This window comes from Salvelinus namaycush, chromosome 5 (assembly GCF_016432855.1).
Source record: "Salvelinus namaycush isolate Seneca chromosome 5, SaNama_1.0, whole genome shotgun sequence".
NCBI classification, from domain to species: Eukaryota; Metazoa; Chordata; class Actinopteri; order Salmoniformes; family Salmonidae; genus Salvelinus; species Salvelinus namaycush.
Window position 1 is genome coordinate 61,116,501 of NC_052311.1, and position 22,904 is coordinate 61,139,404.

At 41.8% G+C, this 22,904-nt stretch overlaps 2 protein-coding genes across 2 annotated transcripts; both read right to left on the reverse strand.

The window, feature by feature from the left end:
• Positions 1-342: 342 nt before the first annotated feature.
• Positions 343-2,158, reverse strand: LOC120047698 (trypsinogen-like protein 3). The gene is made up of 5 exons (XM_038993252.1): positions 2,027-2,158; positions 1,424-1,598; positions 1,021-1,277; positions 777-910; positions 343-573 (listed from the first exon to the last, which is right to left on the reverse strand). Exons 1-5 carry the CDS (start codon positions 2,067-2,069, stop codon positions 388-390), a joined length of 795 nt encoding a protein of 264 aa, XP_038849180.1. The 5' UTR covers positions 2,070-2,158; the 3' UTR covers positions 343-387.
• A 1,586-nt stretch (positions 2,159-3,744) lies between these two features.
• On the reverse strand, positions 3,745-7,347 carry LOC120048623 (apolipoprotein C-II-like). The gene is made up of 4 exons (XM_038994723.1): positions 7,258-7,347; positions 6,343-6,405; positions 4,358-4,556; positions 3,745-4,256 (listed from the first exon to the last, which is right to left on the reverse strand). Exons 2-4 carry the CDS (start codon positions 6,389-6,391, stop codon positions 4,169-4,171), a joined length of 336 nt encoding a protein of 111 aa, XP_038850651.1. The 5' UTR covers positions 6,392-6,405; positions 7,258-7,347; the 3' UTR covers positions 3,745-4,168.
• Between the last annotated feature and the right edge of the window lie 15,557 nt (positions 7,348-22,904).

Here is a 22,904-nt window from a genome sequence, read left to right on the forward strand (position 1 = left end):
TGGACTATTATTAGTCTACATTGCCGTCTGCTGGTGATCAAAATAACTACATATCCCAGGACAAACGACTGCATGGTTGGAGGATTTATCTTCAGGAAAGACACTTTGGGGTGTCCAATTCCAATTGTTTGGAGAAGTAAACTAAGTAATTGAGAAATTAAACTTCCTGCAGACTTTAGTATTTTTCTACATGGTAAAATATGTATGTGTTAATGTGTGACATGTTATAGCCAAGAAATCTCTTAGAGGTTTGTGATAGGCCAGTATTATTAGTCTATGTTGCCCTCTGCTGGGGAATTAAAACAACACATGCCAGATATGATGGAATCAATGGGGCAGGTGAACAGAACATTTCAGTACATATCACTTTATTGTTTTTCTTTTCAATCACCATGTTGTAGCTGCTGCTGCGGTGGTCCACGCAGGTTCAGGTGTAGGATCAGGGGTGTTCATGATGTCACTCATCCAGTCAAGGTACAGGCACAGGCGGGTGTACAAACCAACGTCAGAAGAACTGGACCAGAACAACCCCTGTAGCTCACCCCCACACACCACAGTACTGCCCTGGTCAGACTGAGAAAGAGAAAGAGAGAAAGAGAGAGAGGTTAAAAGTACACATAGAGAACTCTCAGAATATGGTGGCACAGTGAAATTAAAGTACAAAGGAAAATCTTGATTAGCTCGTTGATCATAATATTCTCTTACACATTTCCAATGCAATAGCCAGAGATAAAAATATAAATGTTTGCAAAGCACTGTTCTGTTGATGTACTGACCAGGCAGTTGTCTGTTGAGATGATGGTTTTAGCACAGAATGCATGTTCAATCCAATAAAGAGGAAAGGATGTCTGGCACATCTTGTCATCAATGACCCGCTGTGTTTCACACTTCAGGATTAGTTTGGGCTCGTCTGTATGGAGGGACAGACATAGGGACTCATGGGAGTTTATTTGGTGCTTATCTATTCCATTAATTTGGGTTGAGGCATATAGGCCTCCCCTGGCTTTATGGTCCACTCACCCTGTCCCGGTACGGTGGAGCCCCAGCCGCTGACCAAACACTTCTCATGGAGCTGAGTGCAGCGTGTGGGTAGGGCTACGGGCATGACATGCTGAGTGAACCGGGCAGGCTCTGCCAGCTTCACCATTGCCAGGCTGTGTGAGGGGCCTCGTGCGTACGGCCCGTGCTGCACATATCTGGCCACCCAGATGTGTTGCTCTGTCCCTTCCTCCACTGTCAGGTCATGCTCCCCCAGAGAAACCATAGTGTGGCCAGGTCTGAGGAGGAGGAGGAGGAGGAGTAGAGTAGTAGAGTAGTAGAGTAGAGTGGAGTTTAACAAAAATATTTGTTTGTTTTCGGTGAACATATGGGCTGCATGCATTTTACACTGATTTCAAGAAAGAAAAAAAGGGGGAATGCCTACTCGACAAAGCAGTTCCAGGCGGTAAGCACCCACCACTCGTTGATGAGGGCACCACTACACCTTTCCTCCCCATACCAGCCCACCTTAGTGTTCCACAGGTAGACCTGCCAGGGTCTGGAGTGGGGTTGGCAAACTTCCTGCAACAACGCTCCATCCTCCTTCACTGGAACCTCCGCTAAATAAGAGAGAGAGAAATGGTCGTAGTATAGATGAGTGTAAAGACTGAGTGTACAAAACATTAAGAACACCTTCCTAATATTGAGATACACCCGGTCAGTCTATGTCATGGAAAGAGCATAATGTTCAGTACACTCAGTGTATTTTATTTAACCAGGCAAGTCAGTTAAGAACAAATTCTTATTTTCAATGACGGCCTAGGAACAGTGGGTTAACTGCCTTGTTCAGGGGCAGAACTACAGATTTGTACCTTGTCAGCTCGGGGATTTGATCTTGCAACCTTTACGGTTACTAGTCCAACGCACTAGGCTACGCTGCCGTATATCTCCCTCCCTAACCTGTCTCTAAAAGAAGGTATCATTCTTCATGTTCTTGCATTGCATAACTGTCTCATGATGCTGTAGATACTGTGTATTACAGTCTTACCTGCACATCCCAAAGCCAAGGCCAGCAGTAGCAGCTTCATCATGTCTTGGTCTCTGTATGAGACTGGGTTTAGTCTGTGGTTCTTTTATACCTGTGTATCTGTGCCTCTAGCCTTTAGATCTCTGGGAGTTGACTGCCTGGGCTGCACCTGTGCTTTGTTTTCCTGGCACTTCTCTCATGTCTGTGACTGGATAGGTATGCTGTGACTGGATAGGTATGCTGTGACTGGATAGGTATGCTGTGACTGGATATGTATGCTGTGACTGGATAGGTATGCTGTGACTGGATAGGTATGCTGTGACTATAGGCCCCCATTCAGTCAATTACAGATGTGTTTGTAATATACTTTTATTTTATTGGACATACAGATGTAGGATCTTAATTTCAGCCAGTTTTCTAAAGCAAGAAAACAATCCTGCAGCAACAGAGCATGTGGATTATTATGTGCATTATAATCAATGGACATTTTTGTAAGGGTTGATACTGGGAAAATCAAGTCTGAAATTTCTAGGTGGAGATTAAATACTTCAGGAGCCTTTTTAAACCTCAAATACACAACAAGCTCTCCTGCAGCAAGGTGATGAAATGAAGAGCCTACATCTGTATAAGAGCATACAATTTGCCATTTTTGACATAAGTACAAATATACAGTATATATTTTTTACATTATTAAAACAACAAACAACAAAGCAAAAACAAACAAACTGAACAAAAACTTAAGGCCCTTTAATTTAAAACACATGTTGGCCCTTTAGTATGAGACGCATGTGTTGTTCTTTGTAGTACAGGTGCTATGTCCTTTTACTGTCACCATTGGAAAAAAACGAATAAACAAGAGAGATAAGCCTACTCATATAATTCCTAGCATTTAGAGTTAATATTTCACTGTGATGAAAGTACTCAGTGGGATCTACTATTATGTAACCCCTTGTATCAATGTGCAGTGCCCTCATTTAGTAATATCAAGTGAAGCTATTCATTAACTGTGGTTTGATTACTAAGAGAAGGCAACTTTGTGGCCTTGTGAGACAGATAAAGTTGTGAGAGAATTGGGAAATCATGATGGGGAAATGATGGGGAAATGTAGGTACTCAGAAGAAGCCTTTAGTTTGAATACATTTTGAGTCAGTTTGAATGAATCTTAGACTGAGGCTACATCAGATTGGCCATATCCCTGCTAGTGTATCACAACCCTATGAAGAGGTTAACTAACAGTTCAAGATGTTCTTCTCTGTGGTCTTGTAGCTCCAGGCTCTTACATCTTCAGTGAACATGGTCATATTTGAGGTAAAATGTATTATTTCTGTCTGTTATCATTGCAGCTTCAAAAGGATCATGAATAGCTCACTTCGAACCTTTCTGAGATCAGAAACCCAGAGGACACCCTTTATTTCCACTCATTTAGAAACTCAAGCTCTGGTTGAGAATGTGTCTGTCAGAAACAGTCACAGGAATCAGTGTTTTCTTTTTCCTCTATATTCAGAGGAGAGGCAGTTGACTCAGTGTTAGGTGATAGTTATGTACAGTAGGCATTGTGAGACTCCATATTGTCCATATTGTAAACTCTGAGACATGATGTACACACAACCCTATTGACATCACAAACCTGTGGGAGATATGCATGAACATATCCTACGTCTCTCAACTTTGTCTGATAATAAAACACTAAGTACAATGATCGTACTGACTCATATGAATAATGCCCCTCAAGAAACACATAGGGTTTACTGGTTTTCTACAAACGCATTTTATTTCAAGATACATTGACATTAAAAATAACATTTAAAAAAGTATTTTCCTACTTTCACTGACTTTGCTGATAGTTACTTTACTGTAAAATGTTTTAACTTCCTACGACTGTGATACGTGGTTGTCTCACCTAGCTATCTTTAGATGAATGCACTAATTGTAAGTTGTTCTGGATAAGAGCGTCTGCTAAATGATTGAAACGTAAAATGTTGACATAAAATAATACTGTATTTCAATCTACACAGACTCCAGGGGGACGTCACGAGGGTTGGAGGTCTGGTGAAGCTGATCAGAGGCTCCAGGATGAGAGAGTAGAGGCCCACAGCTGCGACACTCTCCTCACCAAGGCATTTTGAAGACGTTGGGGACACAGAGGGAAACAAGGAAGGGTCTTTACTGTTGGTATAAGATGTGGTAGACCTGGTCCTGCAGGATGCCAGCGTAAGTGATCACCGCCACGGTGGTGTCACTGAGGGCATTCCTGATGGACACAGACACATGGACAGTGCATTAACTGTCAGCCTGCTATCTTGACCTGCTGTTCCGTTCTTGTGTGTGTGTGTGTGTGCGTGTCTGTCTTACTTGGCCTTCTCCTTCAGCTTCAGGCCATCGATGCTGTCCAGCCAGCTAGAGGCGGTGCTGATGGATGTTTCGTAGTAGCTCTTGGCGGCGCTGGTCAGCTTTTCCAGGGTTCCCTGCTCTCCATCAGCCTCGGCAACATCTGCAACCGGTTCCTCAGGCGTACCCTCAGCTTGTCTAGGCAGACGGAGGCCCTGAGCACCTAGAATGGGAGGGTTAGGGTTAGAGGGTCAAAATGGTTGGTCGGTCAGTCTGTCAGTCAGTCAGTCATTATTGCCGCTCGAGGTGCTCTTATCTGGAGTGTTTAATGTTTCAAATAAAATAAAATTTTATTGGTCGCATACACAAAATTAGCAGATGTTATTGTAGGTGTAGCGAAATGCTATTATGATAAAGCAACCTTCTGGGATGCCCAGTGAGACTGCATAAAAGACAACCTGGAACACCACCAGTATGTCAGTCAGTTAGTCAGTCAGTCAGTCAGTCAGTCAGTCAGTCAGTCAGTCAGTTAGTCCGTTAGTCAGTCAGTCAGTCAGTCAGTTAGTTAGTCAGTCAGTCAGTCAGGTAGTCAGACAGTTAGTCAGTTAGTCAGTCAGGTAGTCAGACAGTTAGTTAGTCAGTCAGTTAGTCAGTCAGTCAGTTAGTCAGTTAGTCAGTCAGTCAGTTAGTCAGTCGGTTAGTCAGACAGTCAGTCAGTTAGTCAGTCAGTTAGTCAGTCAGTCAATCAGTCAGTTAGTTAGTCAGTCAGTCAGTTAGTCAGTCAGTTAGTCAGTCAGTTAGTCAGTCAGTCAGTCAGTTAGTCCGTCAGTTAGTTAGTCAGTCAGTCAGTTAGTCAGTCGGTTAGTCAGTCGGTCAGTCAGTTAGTCGGTCAGTCAGTTAGTCAGTCAGTTAGTCAGTCAGTTAGTCGGTCAGTCAGTCAGTCAGTCAGTCAGTCAGTCAGTCAGTCAGTTAGTCAGTCAGTCAGTCTGTCAGTCAGTTAGTCAGTCAGTCAGTTAGTCAGTCAGTTAGTCAGTCAGTCAGTCAGTCAGTTAGTCAGTCGGTCAGTCAGTCGGTCAGTCAGTTAGTCAGTCAGTTAGTCAGTCAGTCAGTTAGTCAGTCAGTCAGTCAGTTAGTTAGTTAGTTGGTCAGTCAGTTAGTCAGTCAGTTAGTCAGTCAGTTAGTCAGTCAGTCAGTCAGTCAGTCAGTCAGTTAGTCAGTCAGGTAGTCAGACAGTTAGTCGGTCAGTCAGTCAGTCAGTCAGTCAGTCAGTCAGTCAGGTAGTCAGACAGTTAGTCGGTCAGTCAGTCAGTCAGTCAGTCAGTTAGTCAGTCAGTTAGTTAGTTAGTTAGTCAGTCAGTCAGTTAGTCAGTCAGTTAGTCAGTCAGTCAGTCAGTCAGTTAGTCGGTCAGTCAGTTAGTCAGTCAGTTAGTCAGTCAGTCAGTCAGTCAGTCAGTTAGTCAGTCAGTTAGTCGGTCAGTTAGTCGGTCAGTCAGTTAGTCACTCAGTCAGTCAGTTAGTCAGTCAGTCAGTCAGTCAGTTAGTCAGTCAATCAGTCAGTCAGTCGGTCAGTTAGTCGGTCAGTCAGTCAGTCAGTCAGTTAGTCAGTCAGTTAGTCAGTCAGTTAGTCGGTCAGTTAGTCGGTCAGTCAGTTAGTCAGTCAGTCAGTCAGTCAGTTAGTTAGTCAGTCAGTCAGTCAGTTAGTCAGTCAATCAGTCAGTCAGTCGGTCAGTTAGTTGGTCAGTCAGTTAGTCAGTCAGTTAGTCAGTCAGTCGGTCGGTCGGTCGGTCGGTCGGTCGGTCGGTCGGTCGGTCGGTCGGTCGGTCGGTCGGTCGGTCGGTCGGTCGGTCGGTCGGTCGGTCGGTCGGTCGGTCGGTCGGTCGGTCGGTCGGTCGGTCGGTCGGTCGGTCGGTCGGTCGGTCGGTCGGTCGGTCGGTCGGTCGGTCGGTCGGTCGGTCGGTCGGTCGGTCGGTCGGTCGGTCGGTCGGTCAGGGTCTTGACTCTGTACTTACTGAGGCCCAGAAGAGTGACAAGCACAGTGATGGTCAGAAGCTTGTTCATGATGTCACTCAGATCTGTGTGCAAAGCAAACATCTTGGTGAGGATCAGACAAACCATTCATCAACTTGTCCACTAGTCGGCATCATTTCCTCTTCCTTTTCAGCTCTGCTCTTAGCCTTATCTCATCTCAGGCTGATCTAATCTCTTCTATTTTATCTCAAACATGTCTTTTAACATGTGTCCAATGACTAAGGTAAGGCTATTCTGGGGTTGGCAATGTTTTTAATGACAATGAAACTATCATTTTTCTGGGTTTGTGTCACACTATGCAGCAGACCACATACAGATGCAGGATCTTACTTTGACCAGTTTCTCACAGCAGGAAAATAATCCTGGAGAAACAGGAAATAATAATTATAATATTATTATAATTAATGGCCATTTTTGTTGGGGTTGATACATTTTTAGTTAGCAAATCAAGTCTGAAATTTTTAATTGCAAACTTTAGAAGCCTTTTTAAATCTTGAATATACTACAAGTTTGCATTTCCTGCTCTTTCCTGCTCATTTCCTGGATCAAATTAAGGCCCCACATCTGTATAGACATGCTATAATTTATTTAGTTATTCCGTTCAGTTGGAACCCCTCTCAATACCCTCTACTTGATCTCTCCCAGAGTGTTTTGTCCAACAGTCTGGAGACAGACGTGTAATACCCATCTTACCCACCCAATACCCATCTACAACACCTTATAACAGTGATATTATCATGACGTGCACCCTTTTCTTTTTCTCCATACAGATGTGTGAACCTAAAGAAGATGGTGAACTAAAAGATGGTGAACTAAAAAATGGCAAACCAAAAGAGGGTGAACCAAAAGATGGTGAACCAAAACAGGGTGAACCAAACGAACATGGCTGTACTCACTGTTTCTCCTCTCCGTACTGGGTGACAGTAATGAATAGCAGGCAGTAGCTGAGAGGCGGCGGTGAGCTAGCCTGTATATATATGAGTGGGGATGTGTTGACTTGTCGTTCTCCGAGCCAAAGTGCACTCCTCTGAGATAAACACCCACTGTTCAGGTGTTTGTGTATGTGATAAAGAAAGTGAGAGAGAGGACAGACAGGGTCAAAGATGGAGATGCTATGACAGTAACATGTTCATCATTTGTTGATTTAGTATCATTTGAGTTTAGTGTAGGGGATTCTGTGTATTTGCCAATCCAGATAGGTGTACTGAAATGTAACAGGACAAGTTATCCTGATTGATGATTGGTTTTCATTGGAGACTGGTTGATTTTTATTGGTCTTTATTAAGTCAGTAGAGTTCATATTACAACCCCCTACCACCACCCCCTCCCATGCCTAAGCACACAGTCCTAAGTCTAGATCACCATTGACACGTCCGTCGGTCTGGTTACTACAGGTTAGCACAGACCCCACTGCACTCAAATGGTGCTGGTAAACTAAGACAAAGATTCACCAAGTGGTGCTGGTAAACTATCGGTCAATGACTCACTACCAGTGAAAGTGAATGGTGGGGCAGCATGATCTGTATCACTGAATATCTAATGTGAAGCCCAGTGCTGTAGCTGTGAGCTGTTTAAACTGCATCATTCAAATCTTCAGGTGTATTGTGATGAATCTGCCATGATCTTTTAGCTAAAAAATCCTCTTAATAACCTGTCCTGGCTGTGTGTGTGAGGTCAAGTGATTTTACAATAAAGTATGATTGTACATTTCCAGTATTACGTTACATTTCCCGTGTTAGACTTGATTGGTACAACGGGGGAGTTCAGTATTTATTTCCAACTTGTTGTTAGATGTTTCCTCTATGGGCCAGAAGAAACTGTCATCCATGCTTCAGTTCTTTTAACTGACACTGCAAACTCAACATTAAGTTGTGAAATACTGAACTTTGTCTTAGTATTGAAAGATTTTTTTTCCTTCTTTGTTTACTAAATTTAGTGCTGTGTAAACACTCCAGTCACCTGATTCCCTGTCACACGTCAGGTTGTTTTGTGTCCTGTCACTATGACAGGTTGTTTTGTGCCCTGTCAATATGACCAGGTCTCTGGTAGGTGGTGGTGGTGATAAACTGAAGGGACAGGCTGGTATGCATCTAATGTCTTGACATTTGTCAATCACTTTGAGATCTGTCGGGTAAAAGCGTTGACTGAATAGAAGGTATCAATAAATGAGTTGACATAGCAAGGGAACAGACAAGGACAGAGTAATGCACGTTTTCTTAGATTATCTGTAGCACTAAAGCAAAAACCTCCTGACCATATCCCTTCTCACTGATCATTGGTTGAATAGGGAGGGTTGTGCCCTTGATCATTATCCAATCTGTTTGGCGCGGAATTAGCTTTTGGAGTGAGATTGAAGATCGAACTCATTAAACATATTTTAATTGGTGTATATGTCTTATTTATTTAATTATTAATTGAGGCCCTTTATTTAGCCAAGTAGGTTATGAAGAACATATTCAGCTACATAGCGACCTGGCAAGAGGGTGCAGTGAAACAGGGCAGCAACAGCAGACATGTAATATTTGCACTTTGTGATTGACCACCCACACTGTATGTCTGCTGTATTTCTCTCTGGTAGTGGGGAAAACGTGTTGGACTTGTGTGACTAAGTTGCCCAGTTCAGGAAACATATTGTTATATCCCTCCTCTGTACTCTACTCTACTATTCTGTACTGTTCTGGACTGTTCTGTTCGGTTATGGACTTTTCTGTTCTGGACTGTTTTGGACTGTACTATTCTGTTCTGGACTGTTCTGGACTATTCTGTTCTGGACTATTCTGTTCTTGACTGTTCTGTTCTGTTCTGGACTGTTTTGTTCTGGACTGTTATGTACTATTCTGTTCTGGACTGGACTGTTCTGTACTATTCTGTTCTGGACTGTTCTGTTCTGTACTGGACTGTTCTGGACTGTCCTGTTCTGGACTGGACTGTTCTGTACTATTCTGTTCTGGACTGTTCTGGACTGTTCTGTTCTGTACTATTCTGTACTGGCCTGTAATGTTCATCATACAAATCTGGGAGATATGCATGAACATATCCTACATTACACAACTTTGTCTAATAATACACAACTGAACAAACAGGTCATACAGACTCATACAACTGAATCATGCTCCTCAAGAAACACATAGGGTCTACTGTTTTCCTGCTATTCATGTTTTTATTTCAAGATACTTTGTTGACATAAAATAACACAGTATTTCAAACTGTTCCAGATGTGCCTGAAGTCTGACGTCAGAGTCATTTGAGTTGATTGCACCACTGGGTGCCACTATAATTTGACATGTGTTTCTGCCCAACTGGGTTTCCTGTGGTGAAACACTAGGGCTCTTTTCTTCATTCATAATGGTAAGGTTCTGTGTGCAGTCTGAGGTGAGCCTAAAGAGAGTAGGGGCCCACAGCTACGACAGTCTCCTCACCAAGGGACTTTGAAGATGCAGAGGTAAGCAAGGAATTATATTTACTGTTGGTGTAAGATATGGTAAACCTGTTCCTGCAGGATGCCAGAGTAGGTGCTCACCGCCATGGTGGTGTCAATGTAGGCATTCCTGATGGACACACAGACACATGGAAAATAAATGAGCAACATCAGCCACCGGGGCCAGTTCCTCAACCACAGCCTCCTCAGCCGCACGCTCCTCAGCTACCTCTTCTGGAGCCTCACGCTCCTCAGCTACCTCTTCTGGAGCCTCACGCTCCTCAGCTACCTCTTCTGGAGCCTCACGCTCCTCAGCTACCTCTTCTGGAGCCTCACGCTCCTCAGCTACCTCTTCTGGAGCCTCACGCTCCTCAGCTACCTCTTCTGGAGCCTCACGCTCCTCAGCTACCTCTTCTGGAGCCTCACGCTCCTCAGCTACCTCTTCTGGAGCCTCACGCTCCTCAGCTACCTCTTCTGGAGCCTCACGCTCCTCAGCTACCTCTTCTGGAGCCTCACGCTCCTCAGCTACCTCTTCTGGAGCCACACGCTCCTCAGCTACCTCTTCTGGAGCCTCACGCTCCTCAGCTACCTCTTCTGGAGCCTCACCTTCCTCAGCTTGCCTCTGCAAACGGATGCCCTGAGCATCCGTGGAAGAGAGGGGAGGGTTAGAGATTCAAAGTGTGTGTGAAAGTCTACATTTAGCCGGCTCAAAATGGTTGGTTGGTCAGACTGTCAGTCAGTCGATGGTGCCGCTCCAGGTGGTATTTTTTTCAGACTGGAGAAGTTTTTACGTTTCAGGAACCACACTAATATGACATAGAAACCTTCTGGGATGCACAGTGAGACTGCAAAAAAGACAACCTGGAACACCACCAGTAAGTCAGTCTGTCTGTAAGGATCTTGACTGTGTACAGTCGTGGCCAAAAGTTTTGAGAATGACACAAATATTCATTTTCACAAAGTCTGTTGCCTCAGTGTCTTTAGATATTTTTGTCAGATGTTACTATGGAATACTGAAGTATAATTACAAGCATTTCATAAGTGTCAAAGGCTTTTATTGACAATTACATGAAGTTGATGCAAAGAGTCAATATTTGCAGTGTTGACCCTTCTTTTTCAAGACCTCTGCAATCCTCCCTGGCATGCTGTCAATCAACTTCTGGGCTTTGTCAGAATTTGTCAGAATTTGTGTTTGTCAGAGTTTGTCAGAATTTGTGGGTTTTTGTTTGTCCACCCGCCTTTTGAGGATTGACCACAAGTTCTCAATGGGATTAAGGTCTGGGGAGTTTCCTGACCATGGATCCAAAATATCGATGTTTTGTTCCCCTAGCCACTTAGTTATCACTTTTGCCTTATGGTAAGGTGCTCCATCATGCTGGAAAAGGCATTGTTCGTCACCAAACTGTTCCTGGATGGTTGGGAGAAGTTGCTCTCGGAGGATGTGTTGGTACCATTCTTTATTCATGACTGTGTTCTTAGGCCAAAATGTGAGTGAGCCCACTCCCTTGGCTGAGAAGCAACCCCACACATGAATGGTCTCAGGATGCTTTACTGTTGGCATGACACAGGACTGATGGTAGCACTCACCTTGTCTTCTCCGGACAAACTTTTATCCAGGATGCCTCAAACAATCGGAAAGGGGATTCATCAGAGAAAATGACTTTACCCCAGTCCTCAGCAGTCCAATCCCTGTACCTTTTGCAGAATATCAGTCTGTCCCTGATGCTTTTCCTGGAGAGAAGTGGCTTCTTTGCTGCCCTTCTTGACACCAGGCCATCCTCCAAAGTATTTGCCTCACTGTGCGTGCAGATGCACTCACACCTGCCTGCTGCCATTCCTGAGCAATCTCTGTACTGGTGGTGCCCCGATCCCGCAGCTGAATCAACTTTAGGAGACGGTCCTGGCGCTTGCTGGACTTTCTTGGGCGCCCTGAAGCCTTCTTCACAACAATTGAACCACTCTCCTTGAAGTTCTTGATGATCCAATAAATGGTTGATTTAGGTGCAATCTTACTGGCAGCATATCCTTGCCTGTGAAGCCCTTTTTGTGCAAAGCAATGATGATGGCACGTGTTTCCTTGCAGGTAACCATGATAGACAGAGGAAGAACAATGATTCCAAGCACCACCCTCCTTTTGAAGCTTCTAGTCTGTTATTCAAACTCAATCAGCATGACAGAGTGATCTCCAGCCTTGTCCTCGTCAACACTCACACCTGTGTTAACGAGAGAATCACTGACATGATGTCAGCTGGTCTTTTTGTGGCAGGGCTGAAATGCAGTGGAAATGTTTTTGGGGGATTCAGTTCATTTGCATGGCAAAGAGGGACTTTACAATTAATTGCAATTCATCTGATCACTCTTCATAACATTCTGGAGTATATGCAAATTTACCAAAACATGGTGAACCAAAATATGGGGAACTAAAAGATGGTGTACCAACAGATGGATAACCAACGAATATGGCTGTTCTCACTGTTTCTCCTCTCCGTACTGGGTGACAGGAATGAATAGCAGGCAGTAGCTGAGAGGAAGCAGTGAGCTAGCCTGTATGTACACTACCGTTCAAAAGTTTGGGGTCAAATAGAAATGTCCATGTTTTTGAAAGAAAAGCAAAAAAAAAAAAGTCCATTAAAATAACATACAATTGATCTGAAATACAGTGTAGACATTGTTAATGTTGTAAATGACTATTGTGGCTGGAAACGGCAGATTTTTTATGGAATATCTACATAGACGTACAGAGGCCCATTATCAGCAACCATCATTCCTGTGTTCCAATGGCACGTTGTGTTAGCTAATCCAAGTTTATCATTTTAAAAGGCTAATTGATCATTAGAAAACCCTTTTGCAATTATGTCAGCACAGCTGATAACTGTTTTTCTGATTAAAGAAGCAATAAAACTGGCCTTCTTTAGACTAGTTGAGTATCTGGAGCATTAGCATTTGTGGGTTCGATTACAGGCTCAAAATGTCCAGAAACAAAGATCTTTCTTCTGAAACTCATCAGTCTATTCTTCTTCTGAGAAATGAAGGCTATTCCATTCTAGAAATTGTCAAGAAACTGAAGATCTCGTACAACGCTGTGTACTACTCCCTTCACAGAACAGCGCGAACTGACTCTAACCAGAATAGAAAGAGGAGTGGGAGGCCCCGGTGCACAACTGAGCAAGAGGACAAGTACATTAGAGTGTCTAGTTTGAGAAACAGACACCTCAACTGGCAGCTTCATTAAATAGTACCCACAAAACACCAATCTCAACGTCAACAGTGAAGAGGCGACTCCGGGATGCTGCTCTTCTAAGCAGAGTTCCGCTGTCCAGTGTCTGTGTTCTTTTGCCCATCTTAATCTTTTATTTTTATTGGCCAGTCTGAGATATGGTTGCTAATAATAGGCCTCTGTACGCCTATGTAGTTATTCCATTAAAAATCTGCCCTTTCCAGCTACAATAGTCATTTACAACATTGACAATGTCTACACTGTATTTCTGATCAATTAGATGTTATTTTAATGGACAAAAAATGTGATTTTCTTTCAAAAACAAGGACATTTCTAAGTGACCACAAACTTTTGAATGGTAGTGTATATTTGAGTGGGGATGTGTTGACTGAGTCAAAGTCAAAGTTCACTCCTCCGTTCAGGTGTTGATGAAGAGAGCTATAACGATTGTCGTCGGGAGAAGGAGAAGAGGACCAAGGTGCAGCGTGGTAAGTATTCATAAATACGTTTCTTTAATAAATATGAACACTAACAAAACGACAAACGAACAGTTCTGAAAGGTGACGACAAACACTAAACAGAAAATAATCACCCACAGCTGCCTCTGATTGAGAACCACACACGGCCAATCACAAAGAAATAGACAACATAGAACACCAGACCTAGAATGCCCACCCAAACTCACGCCCTGACCAACCAAAATAGAGACATAAAAAGGATCTCTACGGTCAGGGCGTGACAAGAGCAAGAGAGAGTGGGTCAAAATGGAGATGCTATCCCCACATCATTTCGTTAATCAATGAGATTACAACCTATTTTCACCGACTAAAAATACAGCAAAAAGTTTGCTGAAATCCCAATGTGTTTTCACTGTGATATCAACAATCTAAAAGCACAACCAAATTCCGACGGAAAATCAATGTGAGATTTTTGGTTTAGTTGTCACCTAAATGTGTTATCACTGTGCATTCAACCATTTAAAAGCACAACGAAGTTCAAATTTGAATACAATGTCAGATATTTTATACAGCAACTTAAAGGTGATACACATAGGATTTTCTATTTAATATTTGCATTGTAATTTCAGAAAATGTTCATAATATATCTGCAGTAATAGTGGAATGATAATGTTTCAAAGGGAGATTTGTTTTGAATGCAGCCTAGTGCTAGATGAATTGTAACAGCACTAGGCTACATTCAAAATAAATCTCCCTTCCCCTCATCCCATGGCGGAGACTTGCGCTTGAGCCTTTTACTTTCAGTTTTGGTCCACCAGCTTCAAACAGCTGTAAAAAATATTTTTTTGTTATTGAAAATATATTTCACAGTGTCTGTTACTTGAACTCTATGAAGCATTTATTTGGGCTGCAATTTCTGAGGCTGGTAACTCTAATGAACTTACCCTCTGCAGCAGAGGTAACTCTGGGTCTTCCTTTCCTGTGACGGTCCTCATGAGAGCCAGTTTCATCATAGTGCTTGATGGTTTTTGCGACTGCACTTGAGGAAACTTTCAAAATTCTTGTCTTAAAGTAATGATGGACTGTCATTTCTCTTCGCTTATTTTAGCTTTTCTTGCCATAATATGGACTTGTTTTTTTACCAAATAGGGATATCTTCTGTATACCACCCCTACCTTATTTAACCTTTATTTAACTAGGCAAGTCAGTTAAGAACAAATTCTTATTTTCAATGACAGCCTAGGAACAGTGGGTTAACTGCCTTGTTCAGGGGCAGAACGATAGATTTGTACTTTATCCGCTTGGGGATTTGATCTTGCAATCTTTCGGTTACTAGTCCAACACTCTAACCACTAGGCTACGCTGCCGCTAACTTGTCACAACACAACTGATTGGCTCAAATACATTAAGAAGGAAAGAAATATCACAAGTTAACTTTTAAGAACACATACCTGTTAATTACACCATGCCTAAACCGGACGCGTTGCGTGTGCGAGCGTTGCAAAATAAATGTACACATACAGTGGAATTTTTCCTATTTTGCTGCCTTACAACCTGGAGTTAAAATTGATTTTTGGGGGGTTTGTATCATTTGATTTACACAACATGCCTACCAATTTGAAAATGCAAAATATTTTTTTATTGTGAAACAAACAAGAAATAAGACAAAGAAACAGAAAACTTGAGCGTGTATAACTATTCACCCCCTCAAAGTAAATACTTTGTAGAGCCACCTTTTGCAGCAATTACAGCTGCAAGTCTCTTGGGGTATGTCTCTATAAGTTTGGCACATCTATCCACTGGGATTTTTGCCCATTCTTCAAGGCAACACTGCTCCAGCTCCTTCAAGTTGGATGGGTTCCGCTGGTGTACAGCAATCTTTAAGTCATACCACAGATTCTGAATTGGGTTGAGGTCTGTTTCCCCTTAAACCACTCGAGTGTTGCTTTAGCAGTATGCTTAGGGTCATTGTCCTGCTGGAAGGTGAACCTCCCTCCCAGTCTCAAATCTCTGGAAGACTGAAACAGGTTTCCCTCAAGAATTTCCCTGTATTTAGCACCATCCATCATTCCTTCAATTCTGACCAGTTTCCCAGTCCCTGCCGATGAAAAACATCCCCACAGCATTATGCTGCCCCCACCAGGCTCCACCACCATGCTTTGCCTGTTTGGCAGTTCTTCAGTTTCAGGCCAAATAATTAATGTGAGCCAGCAGACCTGACCGGTCACTTGCAGAGTATGCAAAAAGATAATCAGGGCAAAGTATGGACAAACCTCTGTCAACATTTACAAGTCCATCATCTTGCTGAGTTCGCTGTTCTGGATGAACATAATGGTGTTCCTCACTAGAAACCTTCACGTAGGCCTAACACATGGTAAAAAAAAATACACTACCTGATGGTTCCTCATTGCACTTTATTTTAAATGTAATTTTATATTGTAGCCTAAATTCAAATCAAGACTCATTTTGTTCGAAATAAAAAAAATATTCTGTCAAACCTTGAATGACCTATTCACACAGGTTTTTTTGCATTCATTTAGGTCATTTTTATATTTATAATGTTTAGGATACTTTATATATTTTCAAACTTTAAGGCCAATATTTAGGATTTGTACAGTTCTATAGGTTAAAGGCATATTCTGATAGGCCTATTCATTTATTCGTTTTTAAGTGTTATAAAGAATGTTATAAATATTAATTTGTTTTATCTGATTGTATATTTAGTATTTTTACAGTTCGATAGTTTACAAGTTGAACTTGATCAAAGTAACATTTACTGCAACTTTTATTGACAGTGGCCTATGTGTAGGCCTATATTACTTGTTTGGTTTGCAAGGAGGGATTTTCCGACCTAACAATTTATTTTGCCTATACTTTGGTCAAGTAAAGCAGAAACGTACCAGGTTTGTTTCATTTATATATTTGATTAGTCTATCTTTTAATTGTTTGTTCTATCTCTAGTCAACTTTCTGAGCTCAAACTCCGTCAAGCCTATACAGTGCCTTCAGAAAGTATTCACACTCCTTGACTTTTTCCACATTTTGTTATGTTACAGCCTGAATTCGAAATGTATTCAATTAGATGTTGTGTCATTGGCCTACACAATTTACTCCTGAACTTATTTTGTCTTGCATAACAAAGGGGTTGAATGCTTAAGATATTTCAGCTTTTCATTTTTTATTCATTTGTAAAAATGTTTAAAAACCTAACTCCACTTTTGACATTATGTGGTATTGTGTGTATCTACATTGGTCTCTTTCATTATGTTAATAGTCTACCTATCGCATATGTATTGGAATGTATTTTGCTATGGCAAATAGGGAATGGGCCATTTGGCATGTCACCCTGCCGTGTGCTCACTCCACTGCGCTGCTGTCAGCTGCCAGACTCTGGAGGTGCAGTCAAATTTAAATATGCTAATCGTTTGTGACATTACGATGTCGTCACCATCGTCAATGGTTGTCAAATATCGTCAATAGAAGATGCAATCTTAAAATCACCCAACCCTACTGTCAGTATGGATCACACATTGGCACATAAGTCTCTGGTAGGCATGGTAGTGGTGGTAAACTGAGGGAACATTTGTAAATCACTTTGACATTAAAAAAATATTTTTTTTTACAAAAATCTCAAAGTATGTAGTATACCCTCTGTTACTATGGGTATTCTCATCTGTCCTGTCAAGTTCTGTCATGTTCTCATCTGTCCTGTTCACATCTGTCCTTTTCTCATCTGTCCTGTTCTCATCTGTCCTGTCAAGTTCTGTCCTGTTCTCATCTGTCCTGTTCACATCTGTCCTTTTCTCATCTGTCCTGTTCTCATCTGTTCTGTCATGTTCTGTCCTGTTTTTCCATCTGTCCTGTTCACATCTGTCCTTTTCTCATCTGTCCTGTTCTCCTCTGTTCTGTCATGTTCTGTCCTGTTCTCATCTGTCCTGTTCACATCTGTCCTTTTCTCATCTGTCCTGTTCTCCTCTGTTCTGTCATGTTCTGTCCTGTTTTAATCTGTCCTGTTCACATCTGTCCTTTTCCCATCTGTCCTGTTCTCATCTGTCCTTTTCCCATCTGTCCTTTTCTCATCTGTCCTGTTCTCATCTGTTCTGTCCTGTTGACATCTGTCCTGTTCTCATCTGTTCTGTCATGTTCTGTCCTGTTCTCAACTGTTCTGTCATGTTCTGTCCTGTTCTCATCTGTTCTGGCCTGTTCTGTTCTGCTCTCCTCTGTTCTGTTCTGTTCTGTTCTCAATCAAAACAAGTGACGGGCTACAGTTTTGTTGTGTGTGTTAAAATCTCAAAATGCATCTTTAACCACTTTGTACCGAAATGGTGCTTGTTTTAATGAATTCCAAAGAAACATATGTTTTGATAGGTTGTTATTGTGTATTTACCATGTAACTCTTAAATAATGAATCATAATAATAAGTACATAATTTCTTTACCCTAAAATAAAGTGCTATCCATAACTTCTTAATAATTAAACAATTAAGCAGTTTGATCAACATTTCTCACTTGTGGTATTTAAAGAAAAATCTGGTTCATGATATTATTATTCATATGGATGAGTGAAAATGTTTCTGCACCAAATACCCTAATTAAACATGATGCACAAGTATCAGTCGAGAGTTTCAACTTTCAGATCTTTATTGAACACAAACACACACACACACACACACAAACTCCCGTTAGAGTATCAAACACGTAGTTATATACATGCACAATGTTGAATGAATGTTAAATCTCTTTCGAGATGTCAATCTTCCTATCTACCATGCTTTGACCTTTCTTTCACTTGAACAGTCATGTCTAGGAATGTGTTGACATAGAAAACGGGAGGGATGTGTTTTGCATTGTGCATTTCTCTTCTCAATCACCTTCAGGTATTTCCCCCCTCTAGCATTTAATACATGTATCAGAAACACAGCTAAAGCGGAGCCCTGTGTGGAAAGGTACAAGCGTGTGGGGTGGTCCGATGCGACGGAGGCTATCTAGGGCTCATTCCTCAGCGGGTAGGACTTTGTCGAGGTAAACCTTGATGGAGGTGATGGCCTCGTCCAGGTAGGTGCCGACATGGGGGCGCAGATAGTGTCCGTACAGACCCAGGCCGGCCATACGGGCCTTGTCCACCAAGGGTGCTGCTTCCTGGGCCAGACCACTGGACAACACACACACAGAGACAGAAGGAGATGTCAGTGTGTCATAGGTTAACAGCCATCCTATGTGTCCCAGACTTGGGTTCAAATACATGTGTATTTTAGTATTATTATTTTTATATCTGTGTATTGAGTATTCTGAAATACTCAGCCCAAAACAAGTACTTTTATTTGAGTATTTGAATGGATATTTGAGAAAACTAAAACAAATAGTCTTCCAAATTGTATTTGAAAGTATTTCAAATACCTGGGTTAAATGCATGGGAGTGTATCTGAGCCAGTGTATTTCAGTCATTTCAAATACTTTCCAAGTGTATTTCCAACTACTTGTTTTTTTAAATAAAGATGATCTGAATACTTGTTTTGAAATGTAATGAAATGTAATTGAAATACCTTAAATTGTATTTTAAGTTCTGATGTGTCCAGTGGTTAACGTCCAATAAAGAATGGTAAAATATCTAGGTAACATGTTGATAGGCATGAGGGGCCAGCATCTAAGATCCTATAATCATTTGAAATCCTATTTCAAAGTTATGGACAGATAGACAGAAGAACTGACAGTAAATCAGACAGACGGATAGACAGACAAACAGGCAGGACAACAGAAGGACATCGACAGACTGACTCAATGCAGGGTCTGGATCGATGCGTCAAGTTAACTTGGTTGTGTCGCGGTGGGGCACTCACGTTCCGATCTTGACAACGCTCAGGAATTTTGGGTTGCCCTGCAGCTCCTCGATGTAGTCTTTGGCAGCCTGGCCCTGGCCCTGGCCCAGGCTCTCAGTCATAGGCCCCACAGCAGCCTGCACCTTGCTGTAGGCGTTCATCAGCCTCTTGTAGAACACAGACTTCATGGTCTCATACTTCTCCACCAGCTCCTTGTCTGGCTCTGGTACTTGACACAGGCACACAGAGACTGGAGGGGAGACAGGGAAGAGATAGTTTTTATTAATTCATTGCACTTGCTTGACTTGATTGACTGCTGTTATAGAGTATCTAAAACCACTGGACTAACTATAGCCACAAAATAGCCCTAATATATTAAAATGCTTCGCATAACCATGCAGTGTGTGTGAGTAAGGTTGATTTAGTGTCTGTGTAATGGAGATAGTTTGGTCACTTGGTTAGATCGCTCTCATGATGAGTAAACTCGGGTGAAATAATCAAAGGCCATTTCAACCTGACGTCTGAGGTCTCTCTTACCCCTGCAGATTGTGTAGCAGTGGTGTCTGATGCCCATAGTGTCACTGCTCAACGTAGTCGGTCTATCACCTCCACAAGTCCATCACAGTTCAAGGCCTTTCACCTCTCAGATAAACATACAACTAACTGTGCTATGCATTCCTGTTGCTGACATAGTCTCTCACTGTTGCTGACATGTTCACAGCTGCAGGTCAAAGGTAGCTATTACCTTCTGTTGTATAAATGGCTGGAATGAACGCTATATATCCATTTTCATAAATGTTGGTAAATTTGCCTTTATTGTTTAAAGACATTATGGAAGAGATAGTTTTTGTCACTATGTAATCATGGCATGGGGTTGTTCAATGACCGCCATGTCTTTGTTTAAAATATCACGAGGGTTTCATTTCAGAGACAATTAATCACGTTTTTTTTTAGCAAAATGCTATATATCCGCCTCTCTCACAGAAAGAAGTTGTATTACAGCTAGGTTTTACACAGTCAAATGTGCCAAATAGCTACATTGTTTATAAAGAACGGTAGAAATTATACATTTGTGACATCAATATACGGTAATTATTTTTTTACAAAAAAATATTCAACACAGTAATATGAGATCTGTATGTAAAACCTTTATATTTTACATTTTTGTCATTTACCAGATGCTCTTATCCATCTTAAGCTAACTAGGTGAGACAACCACATATCACAGTCAAATATACAGGATACGAACCTTCCATTCCAGCTAAACAATGGATAAACAGCGTTTTTGCCAAAAAACTAACATTTTCATACACATCTAAAATCTATGAATGAATCATCTGAGAACAGTAAACAATATGTTACACGCACATGAAGGTACCTATAAGCATTCATTTCTGATGAAAAAACACATCTGGTTTGAGTTCTGCAGGGTGTGTGTTGCAGGTTCTAGGTCTTACCTTGGAGTGCAAGCACTAAGGCTAATGCCAATTTTCCGTTCATTTCTGAAAGAAAAAGACAAACACAATAGGAATTTATATGCATTATTTAGATGAAGTTAAATGCAATGCCTGTCTATTTATTAGACTCGAAATCACACCTTTCTGATCAGGCATCAATGAAACTGTTGACCTGTTTATATCTGATAGGAAAGGAAGATGCTTAAAATGCATGAGAAAATAAATGTATACATTAATACATTTATATTTTTAGAGATACTAGAGCATTGAAATAATATATCTATAAAAGTTGAGAAGAGAGAGAGAAAAAGATGACCTCCTGTTGTAGTGTGTGTACAGATCCCAGTGAATTAAATGACAGTCTCCTTTGGTGGCTGAGTTGTCTGTAAAGCAATCTGGACAAGTAGACACCATGATATAGTGAGGAGAGTAAACAAACGTCATCTAATGAGTATGCACACAGGTACGCAGGCACACAAACACCTACAGGAACACACGCACGCACACACACCCACGCACCAGACACACCAGAACCCACTGTACCTATAGGACAAACATCCACACACTTGTTCGCCTACACAAAGTCCATTGCACTTGAGACAGGTGATGCAATGCATCCAGATTATCACTTGGATTGGTTTCTGAAAATTATTTATGCTGCAATGCCCTATTCTGCATACGAGTGAAAGCATAAATTCTCCTCAAAAATGTTTGCATATCAGTGCATGAAGTAGATTTTTGTTTGAATGAAGGATCTTGTTAAGCATTATAACTGTGTCTGAAAGTTTTCCATAATTTATTTGTCAACATTTGTGTGGAACATAAACCAGTATGTTTGACTGCCTCTATGTAACTCATTGAAAATCTGTATTCTTGCACACATTCAGAATTCACGAACTCAACAACAAAACACTCTTCACAATGTCTAACAAAAAATCATCTCAATGGTTTATTCACGCTAAGGTCCATTCTCACTGGCTATTTGAACGTGTTTCATGTATCCCAGTTAGTCAGATTATGGTTTTGATTGAATGAAACAGGGCCCTGAGTGTGTTGACTGTGTTCCAGGATCGATGTCTGCAGTCCACACAGTGAGACCCGAGAGAAACGTCCTGCAGGTCACACACATCTCCCCTCCAGCCAGACACACCTGCTGAACCTTGTATCTCAACTGTCAACTCTCACCTAGATAACACTCCCATTTCAGCACAGTCTGTAGCTATCACTCCCATCGCTGATGTCTCTGTCTGTCTGTCTGTCTGTCTGTCTCTTTCTTTCTGTCTCATTCTTTCTCTCCCTCTTTGTCATTCCCTGTTGCTTTCTCTGCCTTTCTAAAATATATTCTCAGTCTCTCTCAGCTTTCTACTTCATTCAGTTCAGAGATGGATGAATGTGAGGAGTGTAGACCGTGTCAAGGGAAAGTTTATGAAAAGGCACAACACTATAATGGTACAATTAAATGTTTTTTATTTGATTTACGTTGAATTAATTTTGGTGGTTCACAATAGTTAATTGACTCACTCAGATGCAATATGTGAGCCATAACGGTATGATTACTAATACACTCTATGGCAGTTTTAATACTATCACAACCCTTGTGCTGAGGTTAGTGAAACACCAGTAAATGGGTGTCCTCATTCACCGGCCAAATCATACAGCACTGTTTACGCGCTCTTCTAAAACATTGTAACACAAATGTCCTAGTTGTAATCCCTAGTGCACATGAACATAGCATCAGCCCTAGTATCACCTTGCATGAGTATATGTGCTGGCAGTGAGCTGGGTGGGTGTTCGTCTGCCTTAGATTCAGGTGCCATTAGATGGGTCTGTACTGGTCCATCTTCTCCTTGACTCTGTCCCAGAAGGAACTGGTGGATGCTGAGGCCCAGTCCATGTAGGGATCAGCCACTGGTTTGATGTGGTCCTCGTAGTACGCACCAGCAAAGGCCTGCACCACCTCTCTTATTCTCTGGGCTTTAACTTTGGCTGCCCTGTAAGACACACACACAATAATAAATCAGTTGGAAGCAGCATCCACTGAGTGCACGCCTTTTACCCTTATTCTTAAAACGGCAAGGTCGGCCATGGTGACTGTGTGTCTGTTTGTACCTGTATGCCTCTGTTGCCCGCTGCAGAACCCCCTCAGAGTCAGAGTCCCCTGGGGCTGGCATCTGGGCCA

Excerpts from the sequence above, each read along its gene's own strand:
- LOC120047698 (XM_038993252.1), bottom strand. The coding sequence starts at position 2,069 with ATGATGAAGCTGCTACTGCTGGCCTTGGCTTTGGGATGTGCAG. Across the intron at positions 911-1,020 it reads CTCCACCGTACCGGGACAGG|ACGAGCCCAAACTAATCCTG; the intron begins GTGAGTGGACCA and ends CCCTCCATACAG. Across the intron at positions 574-776 it reads TCTCAACAGACAACTGCCTG|TCTGACCAGGGCAGTACTGT; the intron begins GTCAGTACATCA and ends TCTCTTTCTCAG.
- LOC120048623 (XM_038994723.1), bottom strand. The coding sequence starts at position 6,391 with ATGAACAAGCTTCTGACCATCACTGTGCTTGTCACTCTTCTGGGCCTC. Across the intron at positions 4,557-6,342 it reads TGTCACTCTTCTGGGCCTCA|GTGCTCAGGGCCTCCGTCTG; the intron begins GTAAGTACAGAG and ends CTCCCATTCTAG. Across the intron at positions 4,257-4,357 it reads AAGCTGAAGGAGAAGGCCAA|GAATGCCCTCAGTGACACCA; the intron begins GTAAGACAGACA and ends TGTGTCCATCAG.